The following is a 14,220-nucleotide window of genomic DNA, read 5'->3' on the forward strand; positions in this document are numbered from 1 at the left end:
TATCTCTTCCTTTTATAATCTCGACTCAACCTTTTCAGATTTCTGCCAGAGCTACCGTCAAAATCAACTCTTCTTCCTTAGACCTGCAGGCGGCGGCTCCTCCGCGTTGGCAGCTCAGCAGGGCGGGGCTGGAGAAGCAGGAGAGGAGGAGGGGGGCTCTAGGGGAAGCGCGGCCCGCAGCCACGTGACTTCCTTCCCAAGGAGCCTCAGCTGCAGGCCTCCCAGCAACCAATGCGTCCCGCCTAACGACGCCCGTGCATCCTGGTTGGCCTTCGGGAATGCTTGTGGCAAGGCGGCTCCCACGGTCGCGCTGTTTATTGGCTCGCTCTACCGTCGCTCAGGCGCGTTGCCCGAGCGCCCGCAGGCGGTGCGGCCGAAAGCCCCTCCCATTGGCCGCTGGGTTTGTGGCTGGCTGGCTGAGGCTGTCAGTCCTGGGCCGTTTCCCCGAGGCAGGCGCTCTGCTGGGGGCGGGAGGAAGAGGGGCCGGACTGGGGCCTGACTAGCAGTCGCTGCCGCCACGGTCTTCGGGGCTGCTATGACCAGCGGACGACTCGCCCTCCGCAGCTCCGCGCAGCGCTAGTCGCGGCCGTGCGCCCGCCGTAGCCGTCTGCGTCCCCAGCTCAGCCGCTCCCGCGGCTCCCTCGGCTCTTCCAGTGTCCCCTGCGAGGCGAGGCGGAGGCAGGATGAAGATGACGGTGGATTTCGAGGAGTGTCTGAAAGACTCGCCCCGTTTCAGGTAACCGGCGCAGCCGCCCGTCTCCGGGCCGGCGTCACCCGGAGCTGGCTCCTCCGGCGGTGGGGGCGTGAAAGCCGGCCAGCGGAACGCGCGGGGGGCCCCGCAGTCCGCGCCCTCCGACGGGGCGTGCGGCCGTTGCTGTGGCTCTCACCCAGAGAGGGCTCGACAGCCCCGACCAGCCCTTCGTGAGGGGCGAGGCTGGGCCAGGAGGGGCACGTCGCCTCCTTTTGCCCCTTCCTCGGCCTCTGCTCAGGGCGGAGCGCCCAAGAAGCTGGGCGCACCCGTTTCAAGGAACTGGGGTGCAGCCGCGTCCCCGAAGACTCGTGCCCTTTGCGGGAGCGCGCTCTCCCCTTCCTCTGGCCGCTCGTCCTTTCCCCTTCCTTCCGCTCCTTCTTCGTTTCCACCCCCACACCAGCCCCTCTCTGAGGGAGCTTGCAGGGCACCCTCCTGCAGTTCACTTAGTTCCTCTTCGCGCTTTTCCGCTCCCCCTACCCCTAGGAAGAAGGACTGGGGGGCGAACTGGAACATCGATTTCTGCCGCTGGCTGGTCCCCGGCCAGGGGGGCTTCTAGGAAGGCGCTGGCGGTTGATTTGTACGGGAGTCGGGGGTGGGAGTGTTTGACCAGCCTTATTCTATCCACTGTGGTCCTAGACTCGTAGGCTTTGCTTTCCACCTAAGCTCTTTGAAGGGGGCACCGCTGTCGAGAGTACCGGGCTGAGGGGTGAGGACTAGGAGAAACAGTGCATTTCTGTTTTGAGAACGGAAGTAGGAGGGCCCTGAAGATTGCATTTCTGTTCCTCTTCCAGCAGCGTCGGCCCAGGAGGGCCCCGGTCACCGTCGGATGCTCCCAGTGGATCTGTCACATAAACTGACTTGGTGGCAGTCCGATTTACATGGGCTGGCCTCCCTCCCTGGAGAGCCGGCTACCCTGAGGGTGTCCAGAGCCCAAGCTCTTTCGGTTAGGGGCATCTTAGAAAACTCTTGAATTGTTTTGAAGAATGGGGTTTTGCTAGGTTGTGTTTTACACTGCATTTATAGGGCTGTCCTTGGGCCTTAAAAATAAGGCCTTCAAAACTTCCGTTAGAACAGTGACATGTCTTGAAAGCGTCTCCTGAGCATTGATGCCCGCTGATCTTTAGGGCAAGCCTGGGTTGTAAATTCCTGCATCCTCTGCCTTGGAACGAACTGTTCTCATCTTTATCAATGTTAATTTGATTTGTCCCCGCCCCCCACACTTTTTTTTTTTTTACCCCAGTGAAAAGCAAAGAAAAGTATTGTAAAACTTAATGATTAACTCCTACTTCTAAGACAGTGTCCTTTGGTTTTTGTTTATTTTTTGATGTTAATTTTATTTGGAACTTAGGGCTATTGCTTGTAAAAAGGTACACATGGTGGGGTGGAGAGAAGGATGTTGTTGGTGTTAGTTTTTAAAACTTGATGTTTTGCGTGATTAGACAGACTCAGGAGGTACAAATGGATACTTTACGACAGCTTTGCAAGTTAGATTTCAGGACTGTGTGGCAAAGGAAGTAATTTTTAAAGTGTACCTTAAAAAGTTCTATTTTTTGGTGGAATTTTTATTAATGTGACCCAGCTGTTACTGAGTAATGATGTAGTCACAATATATATATATATATATTTTTTGGTCTAAGGAATGTGACTTTGTGCTCAGTTTGTTTTGCGTTTTAAGTTTCATTTAAAAAAAAAAGTTGAGAAAAGTTATTTGGGAATGCTTCTAGGTACTGCTTTTGGTCATAAACCATGTTCTGTCTTTGTTTTTGAAATAAAAGAGTAATTGAATGTAAAGTAAGAGGAAAAGATACTGATTAAGTTGGATGGAGTATTGTAGTAAGCGTTTGTTAAGCTTTAGTATAATATCTATTCTGCATTAATTAAGACATTAGGGATTTTCAAGAGGTGTTTCCAGTATTCCATTTACTCTTGACTGCAAATTGGGAAGAGAAACCAAGATTCACAGAACTCCAATATATTGTATATGTTTGTGAGACTAGATCAGATTTGCCAGGAAATAAAAGTCTCATCATATATATTCCTAGTTATAACTCCATTACTGTGTAGGTTTCTATAGCATTTGAAAATAATATTTCAGAGGTCTTTATTCTATGCTTATGTATAAGAGAAATTTTCAAGAGCATTTTGTACTTTGATATTTTGAAGTATTTGTATCAGAAAATTTGTGACGGTTGGGCTTTTTTGACAGCAGGGCAGCTGTACTATTTATTCCTTGTAGTGTTCTGATCTGTTGTGCTGTTTTAAAACTAATTCCTATTTTTATTATCTTTCACAAATGAATTTGTGGCATTTAAGTCTGGTATGTGGACATAACTGTCTTGAATGTTGTAGAATCAATGTAAATGGCAGCGCCTGCTGAAGAAAATTTTCACCAGTGGTCAAGCTTTAAACGTTAATTTCCCTGTTAAATTGATAAGGAAAACAGGAGGAAAATTGGTTGAAATAGGGAGAGAAGGATATTGAAGTTGCAACATTGTTTTTCGTAATTTGAATAAAGTCTGTGGTTACATTTTACATTCCTGTGAACATTTTGTTTTGTTTTTAGATTGGAAGGCACATTTCTTTGTGTAATTTTGGGTTCTCTTAGTTTTTTAAAAGCCACTCTAAAGGTCAGAATCTTTTTCATTTAAAATCTACAGGAAAGTGGATGCGTTTAATTAAGTATACTTTTTAAAAGTATGTCAAAAAAATAAAGTGGAAATTAACCATTTTGACTGTTTGTTGAAGAACTTTGAACTTGTTTGGGTCTGTCCTAAATTGTATGTGTAAGTGTGCTTTAAAATTTTATAAAAATTTTATAAGAATTGTGCTTTTTCTTTATATAAACATATGGTTCACTCAGGAAGTGAATATTTTGTTTGAAATAAAGAGTCGAATTAATTAGTGGTTTTTGAATTGTGGAAAGAAAGAAAGATAGCGCTAAGCTGTGTCTGACTCTCGATATCCAGTGAACTGTGGCCTGCCAGGTTCCTATGTCCATGGGATTCTCCGGGCAGTCCACTGGAGTGGATCGCCATTCCCTTCTCCAGGGGAGCTTCCCGACCCAGGAATTGAACCCAGGTCTCCTGCATTGCAGGCAGATGCTTTACTGACTGAGCTACATGGGAAGCTTTGAATTGTGGAAGATTCGCTCTAATTTATTGCCCAAATATGAAAATGTTGCATCTTTATATGGAACATTTATTGTTTATCCTTAACAGTGTTTATTTTGCACCATTCTGAAGATTTTTTGTTGGATTCTGTTTCAGATATGATGCTTGATCAGTAACTTAGGACAAAAATCTTAAAAAGATGTTTTAGGGTGAAAGGTTTTAATGTGTGAAAGACATCACACATGTGTGTGTGCAGGTGCACATTCTGTTTTGCTATTAAGCAAGTGCCAGTCTTGACTGATGTGCTACTTATCCTTCCATATTTAGAACAAATACACTCTTAATAATTGGTAATTTACACATGGAAAATATAGTGGGCAAGAGATGAAGCAAAATGTGTTCTTATTTCAGAAATGGTAGAATGGTGTTTTAAAGTGGTTCTGTCATGAACCAAAATATAGGAATCCAGCTATTCCTTATTGCAGCTTCTAATTCTTCATTTAATGTAGTATCAGCTTAAGTTGAAATAAGGAAGAACAAGCTCTTATAACCTGCCAGATCTCATACTCTAGTATGTTTTTACAACTACCATCTCATTTAATGTTAAAATATATTATGATGGGGAATTATAATTTTTGTTTTTAAAGTGTTTAAAAAGATGCCAAACTGGATATTTTGAGAAGTTAAATTGACTTTCTTAATGGTGGACTTTCAAGTGGTGGACTTGGAAGTGAATTCACTCTTTTACTGTGTCTTTCAAGCTACAGGCTCTGTTACATTAACTAAATTTGTGTTAACTGTGTGTATGATGTCTTTTATTATACAGATATTTAAAAACTGGCTTTCATGGATTGCCTAGAAAAGTGTTCCCATTCCCATTATTATAGGATATGTTCCATTTATAGCAATTTTTAGTTTCATGTAATGCAACTGGATTTAGTTCTGAGTGTGAGGGATAATCCTATTTTATTTTCTTCCTAATGGAGGTCCTTGTCCAGATACCTTTCACTGAATAATCCATCTTTAACCATTGCTTTAAAATTATACACATATGTGCATATACATACATGTATATGAACATGGGTCTTTTTCTGGATTCTACTCTTTTCTACCAAAGTAATTGTCTGTTCTTCTGCAAATACTGTTAATATATTAGCTGTAACATTTTATACTTTGTTATGATATCTGGGTGGGTCAACTTTTCCTTTATTACTGTTTTTTTCAAAAAATATAATTCTTGAATATTTTGTCTTTATAATATTATAGCTGCCTTAATATCAGAAGATGGTATGTTTTTCTATGTATTTTGGCCTTATATATTTAAAACTTTTTATTGTGTAAAATTTCAATGATGATCCACCTACATGCTGTTTATTAGAGAATTACTTTAGATTGAAAGATACAAATATTAATAGGTTGAAAGTAAAGGATAGAAAAAGATAAATGATGCGAGCAATACCCACAAGAGAGCTGGAGTGGCTATATGTAAATAGACTTTATGATAAAAATTACTAAAGATAAAGGATATTTTATAATGATAAAGGGGTCAATCCATCAGGAAGACATATACTTACAAACATATACACTTAGCAGAGCCTCAAAATACAGGACAGAGAAGGAAATGGTGACCCATGCCAGTACTCTTGCCTGGAAAATCCCATGGACAGAGGAGCCTGGTGGGCTGCAGTCCATGGGGTCGCTAAGGGTTGGACACGACTGAGCGACTTCACTTTCACTTTTCGCTTTCATGCGCTGGAGAAGGAAATGGCAACCGACTCCAGTGTTCTTGCCTGGAGAATCCCAGGGATGGGGGAGCCTGGTGGGCTGCCGTCTATGGTGTCACACAGAGTCAGACACGACTGAAGTGACTTAGCAGCAGCAGCAGCAGCAAAATACAGGAAGCAAAAAATGATGGAAGTTAAGGGAGAAGTAGAAAATCCAACGATAATAGTCAGAGACATAATACTTTCAATAATGGGTAGAACAGCTAGGCAGATGGTCAACAGGCAGATATGAGATGTGAACAATACTATAAATCAAAAACAGATTTAATAGATATCTATAGAATACTTCAGGCTTCATATTCTTCTCCAGTACACATGAAAACATTTTCTATAAATAAATTAAGCCACTAAACAGGCTTCAACAAATTTAAAAGGATTGAAATCATGCAAAATAAGTTCTTTGGCCACAATGGAATGAAATTAGAAGTAAGTAAAAGAAGGAAATCTGAGAAATTCAAAATTTGAAAAAACCGAGTAACATACTCTTCAATAACTAGTGGATCAAAGAAGAAATGACAGGGAAATAAAGTATTTTCAGACAAATGAAAACAAAAATACAACATACCAAACTCATGGGTGCAGCTAAAGCAGTCCTTAGAGGGAAATTTATACGTATAAACACCTATATTAAAAAGAAGAAAAATCTCAAATCAATGATCTAACCTTTCATCTTAAGAAACTAGAAAAAGAAGAGCAAACTAATCTCAAAGCAGGGAAAGGGAGGAAGTAAAGAAGACTAGAGCAGAAATAAATGAAAATTGAGACTAGAACAATGATAGAGGAAATCAATGAAATTAGAAGTTGGTTATTAGTGAAAGTGAAAGTGAAGTTGCTCAGTCATGTCGGACTCTTTGTGACCCCATGGACTGTAGCCTACCAGGCTCCTCCGTCCGTGGGATTCTCCAGGCAAGAGTACTGGAGTGGGTTGCCGTTTGCTTCTCCAGGAGATCTTCCCAACCCAGGGATCGAACCCGGGTGGTCTCCCACATTGCAGGCAGATGCTTTACCATCTGAGCCACCAGGGAAGACTCTGTAGCTAGACCAAGATATTGAAGAAGAAGACTCAGTCTTTTACTTTTCTCAGGTTTCTACTTTTCCAATTTCTTAATCTAGAAGTAAATAGATTTACTACCGAAAGAGGGGACATCAATGCTGTCTTATAAAAATAAGAGAGATTATGAGAGTGCTATGAATAAGTTATTTAGATAGTGAGTGAAAGTCATTCAGTCGTGTCTGACTCTTTGCGACCCCATGGACTATACAGTCCATGGAATTCTCCAGGCCAGAATACTAGAGTGGGTAGCCTTTCCCTTCTCCAGGGGATCTTCCCAACCCAGGGATCAAACCCAGGTCTCTGGCATTGCAGGTGGATTCTTTACCAGCTGAGCCACAAAGGAAGTCTGTTATTCAAATAATAAATTACTTAAAGGAGATGAAATGGGTATATATATATATTCCTCAGTTCAGTTCAGTTTAGTCACTCAGTCGTGTCCGACTCTTTGCGACTCCATGGACTGCAGCACGCCAGGCCTCTCTGTCTATCATCAACTCCTGGAGTTCACTCAAACTCGTGTCCATTGAGTCGGTGATGCCATTGAACTGTCTCATCCTCTGTCGTCCCCTTCTCCCACCTTCAGTCTTTTCCAGCATCAGGGTATTTTCCAGTGAGTCAGTTCTTCACATCAGGGGGCCAAAGTATTGGCATTTCAGCTTCAGCATCAGTCCTTCCAATGAATCAGTCCTTCCAAATCATTCAGGACTGATTTCCTTTAGGATGAACTGGTTAGATCTCCTTACAGTCCAAGGGACTCTCAAGAGTCTTCTCTAACACCACAGTTCAAAAGCGTCAATTCTTCAGCGTTCAGCTTTCTTTTATAATCCAACTCTCACATCCGTACATGACTATTGGAAAAACCATAGCTTTGACTAGACTGACCTTTGTTGGCAAAGTAATGTCTCTGCTTTTTAATAAGCTGTATAGGTTGGTTATAACTTTTCTTCCAAGGAGCAAGTGTCTTTTAATTTCATCACTGCAATCACCATCTGCAGTGATTTTGGAGCCCCAAAAAAGTAAAGTCTGTCACTGTTTCCATTGTTTCCCTATCTATTTGCCATGAAGTGATGGGACCAGATGCCATGATCTTAGTTTTCTGAATGTTGAATTTTAAAGCCAACTTTTTCACTCTCCTCTTTCACTTTCATCAAGAGGCTCTTTACTTCTTCTTTGCTTTCTGCCATAAGGGTGATGTCATCTGCATATCTGAGGTTATTGATATTTCTCCCTGCAGTCTTGATTCCAGCTTGTGCCTCATCCAGCCCAGCTATTTTCATGATGTACTCTGCGTATAAATTAAATAAGCAGGGTGACAATATATACTGCCTTGATGTACTCCTTCCCCGATTTGGAACCAGTCTATTGTTCCATGTCCAGTTCTAACTGTTTTTTCCTGACCTGCGTACAGATTTCTCAGGAAGTGGGTCAGGTGATCTGGTATTCCCACCTCTTGAAGAATTTTTCCACAGTTTGTGGTGATCCACATAGTCTAAGGCTTTGGCATAGTCAATAAAGCAGAAATAGATATTTTTCTGGAACTTGCTTGCTTTTTCGATGATCCGACGGATGTTGGCAATTTGACCTCTGGTTCCTCTACCTTTTCTACAACTAGCTTGAACATCTGGAAGTTCACGGTTCACGTGTTGTTGAAGCCTGGCTTGGAAAATTTTGAGCATTACTTTGCTAGCGTGTGAGATGAGGGCAATTTTGCAGTATTTTGAGCCTTCTTTGGCATTGGAATGAAAACTGACCTTTTCCAGTCCTGTGGCTACTGCTGAGTTTTCCATATTTGCTGGCAATTGAGTGCAGCACTTTCACAGCATCAATTTTTAGGACTTGAAATAGCTCAACTGGAATTCCATCACCTCCACTAGCTTTGTTCATAGTGATGCTTCTTCCTAAGGCCCACTTGACTTCGCATTCCAGGATGTCTGGCTGTAGGTGAGTGATCACATCTTCGTGATTATCTGGGTTGTAGAAAGACACAAACTACTAAAATGGTTCAAGAAGAAATTGAAAATCTACGTGGACATAAGACATTGAATTAGTAATCAAAAAGCTTCCTCAAAAGGAAAACCCAGACCAAGATGGCTTCACTGATGAATTCTGTCAAATATTTAAAGATGAATTAACAACAATCCTTCATAAACTCTTCCAAGAAGTAGAAGAGGAAGTCTTGCTTCCCAGCTGATTCTCTGGGTCCAGTATTACCCTGCTACCAGAGCTAAAGATATGTTAAGGAAACAAAGATATAAGAAAAGTACAGTTCAATATCTGTTATGAATACAGGTACAAAAGTCATCAGTAAAATATTAGCAAACCGAATGTAACAACATATAGAAAGGATTTTACAGCGTGACCAAGTGGGACTTATCGCAGGAGTGCAAAAATCAATGCAATAAACAATAGAACAAAGGATAAACACCATGTAATCATCTCATAGATGCAGGGAAAGTATTTGACTAAATAAAACCCATTTTTATGATGAAAATACTCAATAAACTAGGAATCGAAAGCTTCCTCCGCCTGGTAAAGGACAGCTGTAAAACATTGTGAGCTAACATCTTATTTAATGGTGAAAAAGTTTTTCTCTAAGATCAAAAAAAAGTTTCTTCTTCATACTTCTATTCAACAGTGTAGTGGAGCATGTAGCCAGAGCAGTGAGGCAAGAAAGAAGAATAAAGGAAAAAATATAAGGAAAAAAGTAGTAAATTCATCTCTACTTAAAAGTAGATTAGATTATATACACTTGTGTCTTGATATCCATGGGAATTGGTTCCAGGACCCCTGCAGATATAAAAATCTGTAGATGTTCAAGTTCCTTGCAAAAAATGGTATAGTATAGTCAACCGTCTGTATCTGTGGGTTCTGCATCCAAGGACATGGAGGGCTGACTGTATCTTGTATGTAGAAAATCTTAAGGAATGCACACAAATCAAACAGAACTAATAGGTTCAACAAGGCCACAGAATACAAGACCAATGTCAGGATATACCACAGTTTATATATTCTCCTATCAAAGGACATCTTGGTTGCTTTCATGTTTTGGCAGTTATGAATAAAGCTGATATTATATTTAAATAAAGGTTTCTGTGTCAACGTAAATTTTCCTCTCATTTGGCTAAGTACTAAGGAGACAATTGCTGGACTGTATGAAAAGTGTTGTAAGAATGTTTAGTATTTCAAGAAACTTCCAAACCTTCTTCCAGAGTGGCTGTGCCGGATACTTTATCAAGAACAGTGATTGAGAGTTCCTATTTCTCTACCTTCTCACCAGCATTTCGTGTTGTTGTATTCTGAAGTTTGGGCATTCTGATAGGTATATAGTGGTATCTCATTTTAATTTGCATTTCTCTGATTGTGTATGATGTATAGCTTCTTTTCATGTGCTTATTTGCCATCTGTGTTTCTTCTTTGTCAAGATGTCTTTTAAGGTCTTTGAACCATTTTTTAATTGAATTGTTTGTTTTCTTTTTTTGGCTGCTTGTGGGATCTTATTACCCCAATGAGGGAACCAACTCACATCCCCTGGACTGCCACGTCCTGATTTGTTAGTTTTCTTACTGGGATTTAAGAGTCCTTCATACATTTTGAAAAACAGTCCTTTATTAGATATGTAGTTTGGAAAATTTTTTCCCCAGTCTGCAGCTTGTCTTTATTTTCTTGATTACCTTTATTTTTGATATGGAAATTCCCTCTGTCATTCATGTATTGGATTTGCTTTTCTTGATTTTCATGTTGTTGTCTTTTCTATTTGCTTATTTTGGCAGAGTGCCATTTCCATTACTCTCCCTCAAAAAGGTGCATTTTTTGTTTGTTTGTTTTAGACTTTACCTGTATGGAAATGTATATAGGATTGTAGACTGAAACCATTTTCTTTCAGAATTTGAAGGCATTGCACCACTGTCTTCTGGTTTTCAGGGTTGCTGTGGGCAAGTGGTACTGTTTTTATTTCTTGATTTTTATTTTTTGTTGTTGTTTCTGAAGTTTTTTTTAGATTTTTTTCTTTACTCCTGATATTCTGAAATTTCATAATGATATGCCTTTAGGTGGGTATTTTTTATTTATTGTCTTGGACACTTCCTCTCAATCTGAAAACTCATGTATTTTAGTTCTGAGGAATCATATTATTTCTTTGATAATTTCTTTCCCTCTTTTTTTATCTTTTATTCTTGTATTCATATTTTGAATGAATTCTTTTTCTCCCATTTCCTATTTATCTTTTTGTTCTGGATGATGTATCCAAATTATTTCCTAATCTTAGTTTTCAAAAATTCTTTGTTATTCTGAATATATTTATGTATATGTATGTGTGTGTGTGTATATATAATGAAAGTGAAAGTGAAGTTGCTCAGTTGTGTCCCACTCTTTGCGACCCCATGGACTGTAGCCCACCAGGCTCCTCCTGGAATTTTCTAGGCAAGAGTACTGGAGTGGATTGCCATTTCCTTCTTATGTATATATATATATATATGCATATATATATATATATATACACACATGTATATATATGTGTGTGTGTGTATAAATACATATATATGTGTATGTATATGTTTTAACGTCAACCTATTCTTCAAGGGGCTTTCCAGGTGGCCCAGTCGTAAAGAATCCTCTTGCCAATTCAGGAGACGTGGGTTCGATCCCTGACCCAGGGTTCGACCCAGAATCCTGGAGAAGGAAATGGCCACCCACTCTAGCATTCTTGCCTAGGAAATCCCATGGACACAGGACCCTGGCGGGCTACAGTTCATGGGTCACAAAGAGTTGGACAAACTTAGCTACTAAACAAAAACAAATTTTTCAAGAGCTTTCCTTATACATCTGAAGAAATTAGTCATAGTGAACAGAAATAATTCAATTTCTCTGAATTATTTTCCTCTAAAGTTTTGATTTGTTTGTTGTTGTTTGTTTTGATCTTTTAGAAATTTTCTGTTGATCTTTGGCTCTCTGTTTACATCAAAGAGGCACTTAAAAAGTTACTGGAAGTATGCTGTATTTTGTTATGGGTTGTCTGGCGAGTTTTACTACAGGGTAGTATTTTCATTGGGACCACTTCAAATGTCAGTATTTTTAGGACTTTTCTTATTTATCCTAAAGAGCCATCTTCTATTCTTGGTAGATAGAATGTAAGTGCTGAATTTCAGGAAACTAGCTAGGAATATTCTCAATGAGATGGGAATACTAGACCACATTACCTGCCTCCTGAGAAACCTGTGTGAAGGTCAGGAGCAACAGTTAGAATTGAATATGGAACAACAGACTGGTTCAAAATTGGGAAAGGAGTGCGTCAAGGCTGTGTATTGTCACCCTCATTATTTAACTTACATGCAGAATAGATAGTGATAGTGAAGTCGCTCAGTCGTGTCCGACTCTTTGTGACCCCATGGACTGTAGCCCACCAGGCTCTTCCATCCATGGGATTTTCCAGGCAAGAATACTGGAGTGGGTTGCCATTTCCTTCTCCAGGAGATCTTCCTGACCCAGGGATTGAATCCGGGTCTCCCACATTGTAGGCAGATGCTTTACTGTCTGAGCCACCAGGGAATATATCATGTGAAATGCTGGGCTGGATGAATCACAAACTGGAATCAAAATTGCCCGGAGAAATATCAACAGCCTTAAATATGCAGATTATACCACTTTAGTGCCAGAAAGTAAAGAGGAACTAAAGAGTCTCTTGATGAAGGTGAAAGAGGAGAGTGAAAAAGGTGGCTTAGAACTCAGCATTCAAAAAATGAAGATTGTGGCATTTGGTCCTATTGCTTTATGGCAAATAGATGGGGAAAATGTGGAAACAGTGTCAGATTTCATTTTCTTGGCTTCTGAAATCAATGCGGATGGTGACTGCAGCCGTGAAATTAAGACAGTTGCTTCTTGGAAGAGTAGCTATGACAAACTTAGCATATAAAAAGCAGAGACATCACTTTGTTGGCAAAGGTCCATATAGTCAAAGGTGTGTTTTTTCCAGTAGTCATGTATGGATGTGAGAGTTGGACCATAAAGAAAGCTGAATGCCGAAGAATTGATACTTTTGAACGATGGTGCTGGAGAAGACTCTTGAGAGTCTCTTGGATAGCAGGGAGGTCAAATCAGTCCATCCTAAAGGAAGGCAACCCTGAATATTCATTTGATGGGCTGGTGCTAAAGCTCTAATACTTGGGCCACCTGATGCAAGAGTTGGCTCACTGGAAGAGACCCTGTTGCTGGGAAAGATTGAGGGCAAGAGGAGAAGGGGGCGACAGAAGATGAGATGGTTGGATGGCATCGCTGACTCAGTGGACATGAGTTTAAGCATACTCAGGGAGATAGTAAAGGACAGGGAAACCTGGCGTGCTGCAGCTCATGGGGTCGCAAAGCGTTGGACTTGCCTTAGTGACTGAACAACAATAACCAAGCTACAGAAGGGGCTGGAGAGGGCCTGTGGTGTAGGGACTTCTCACTGGAGTTTCTCTCTCATGGGGAATTTTTAACTTAGTTTTAATTAGTACTTTAGATTTTAGTATATAAACCTTTACAGAAAACAAAGCTCCCATTTTTTGTCAGGATGGGAGAGGGGTAGTCATATCAAGTTGGAGGACTGGAGTGGGGATCTGAAGAGTCTGGTTGCTCCTTATGAATATAAGATTTCAACTAATTCTGTTTTCACCCTCCCTCCTCCTCCCAACTCCATCCCTGTATTTTGAGGCATATGCCATTTTCATGCCTCTAACCGTTTGGGGCTTCTATATGGTGAATCTTCTTTCTTGAAATTGGCTTCACCAGTGTACTTTGATGTCTCAGGGTTTGGCTTTTTCTGGTCTGAGTTACTGTTCTTTTATTTGCCTTTCAGTTTCTAGAATTGTGCTGCTAACCATTACTGTTTCTATTTTTTGTCCTTTGTATTAACTCCCCACCTTCTGTCATTTTAATTAGATTTTTTTGAGAAAATGGAGATAAATGGGTGTATTTTATCTGTGATGTTTAACTGGAGGTTGTGTGCTGTTGGTATGCAAAGCACAGCTTCTACTGGAGAATACTCTTTTATGGTAGTGAATGTAGACCCAAGTAGGTGGGTTCTGGAGGCTGATTACCTGTTTCACTTCTCTTTCACTTACTGATGTTGAGACCTTGGGTAGGTTTCTTCTACCTAGGCTCAGGGAGAACAACAATGCATTACTGCAAATTCAAAATGCCTTTCATGGAAGTAGGTGAAGAGTACACAGTTAATAATGCTGAGTCCCCTTCCTCTATCTCTTGTTTTCTTGAAGAGAAGCTTGAATGGTTTACTTAAGGTTGCTGGCATGCTCATGTGGTAATAATAAAGGGTTGGAAGAATCTAGTATGTATGAAGGATTAGGCATGTTACTTGGAAACATGAAAATCATCTGTGCTGTGGATGATGAAACAATGGAAGTAGAAGGATAAACTTCGCTTTGTAGAAGGAGAGCAGTAAAGGTCCTTAAAAAGCACCGGAGGTAGATTTTATGTGTAGCGTATTTAAGAAGGAAGGTTGAACAAAAGAATAATAGGAGGAGGAGAAAA

The 14,220-nt window shown here is 40.6% G+C and overlaps 1 protein-coding gene across 3 annotated transcripts in view; it reads left to right on the forward strand.

The window, feature by feature from the left end:
* The first annotated feature begins 419 nt into the window (after positions 1-419).
* Positions 420-14,220, forward strand: part of ACAP2 (ArfGAP with coiled-coil, ankyrin repeat and PH domains 2) — a 172,248-nt gene continuing 158,447 nt past the window's right edge. For 2 of the 3 annotated variants that reach the window (XM_059891945.1, XM_059892010.1), the window contains exon 1: positions 428-736. In XM_059891945.1, the coding sequence (XP_059747928.1) occupies positions 684-736 (53 nt within the window). In that variant the 5' untranslated portion in view covers positions 428-683. Of the gene's footprint in view, positions 737-14,220 lie in introns of all 3 variants that reach the window. The other variant, NM_001105337.2, reaches the window with a different exon arrangement.

This window comes from Bos taurus, chromosome 1 (assembly GCF_002263795.3).
Source record: "Bos taurus isolate L1 Dominette 01449 registration number 42190680 breed Hereford chromosome 1, ARS-UCD2.0, whole genome shotgun sequence".
In the NCBI taxonomy this organism is placed as follows: Eukaryota; Metazoa; Chordata; class Mammalia; order Artiodactyla; family Bovidae; genus Bos; species Bos taurus.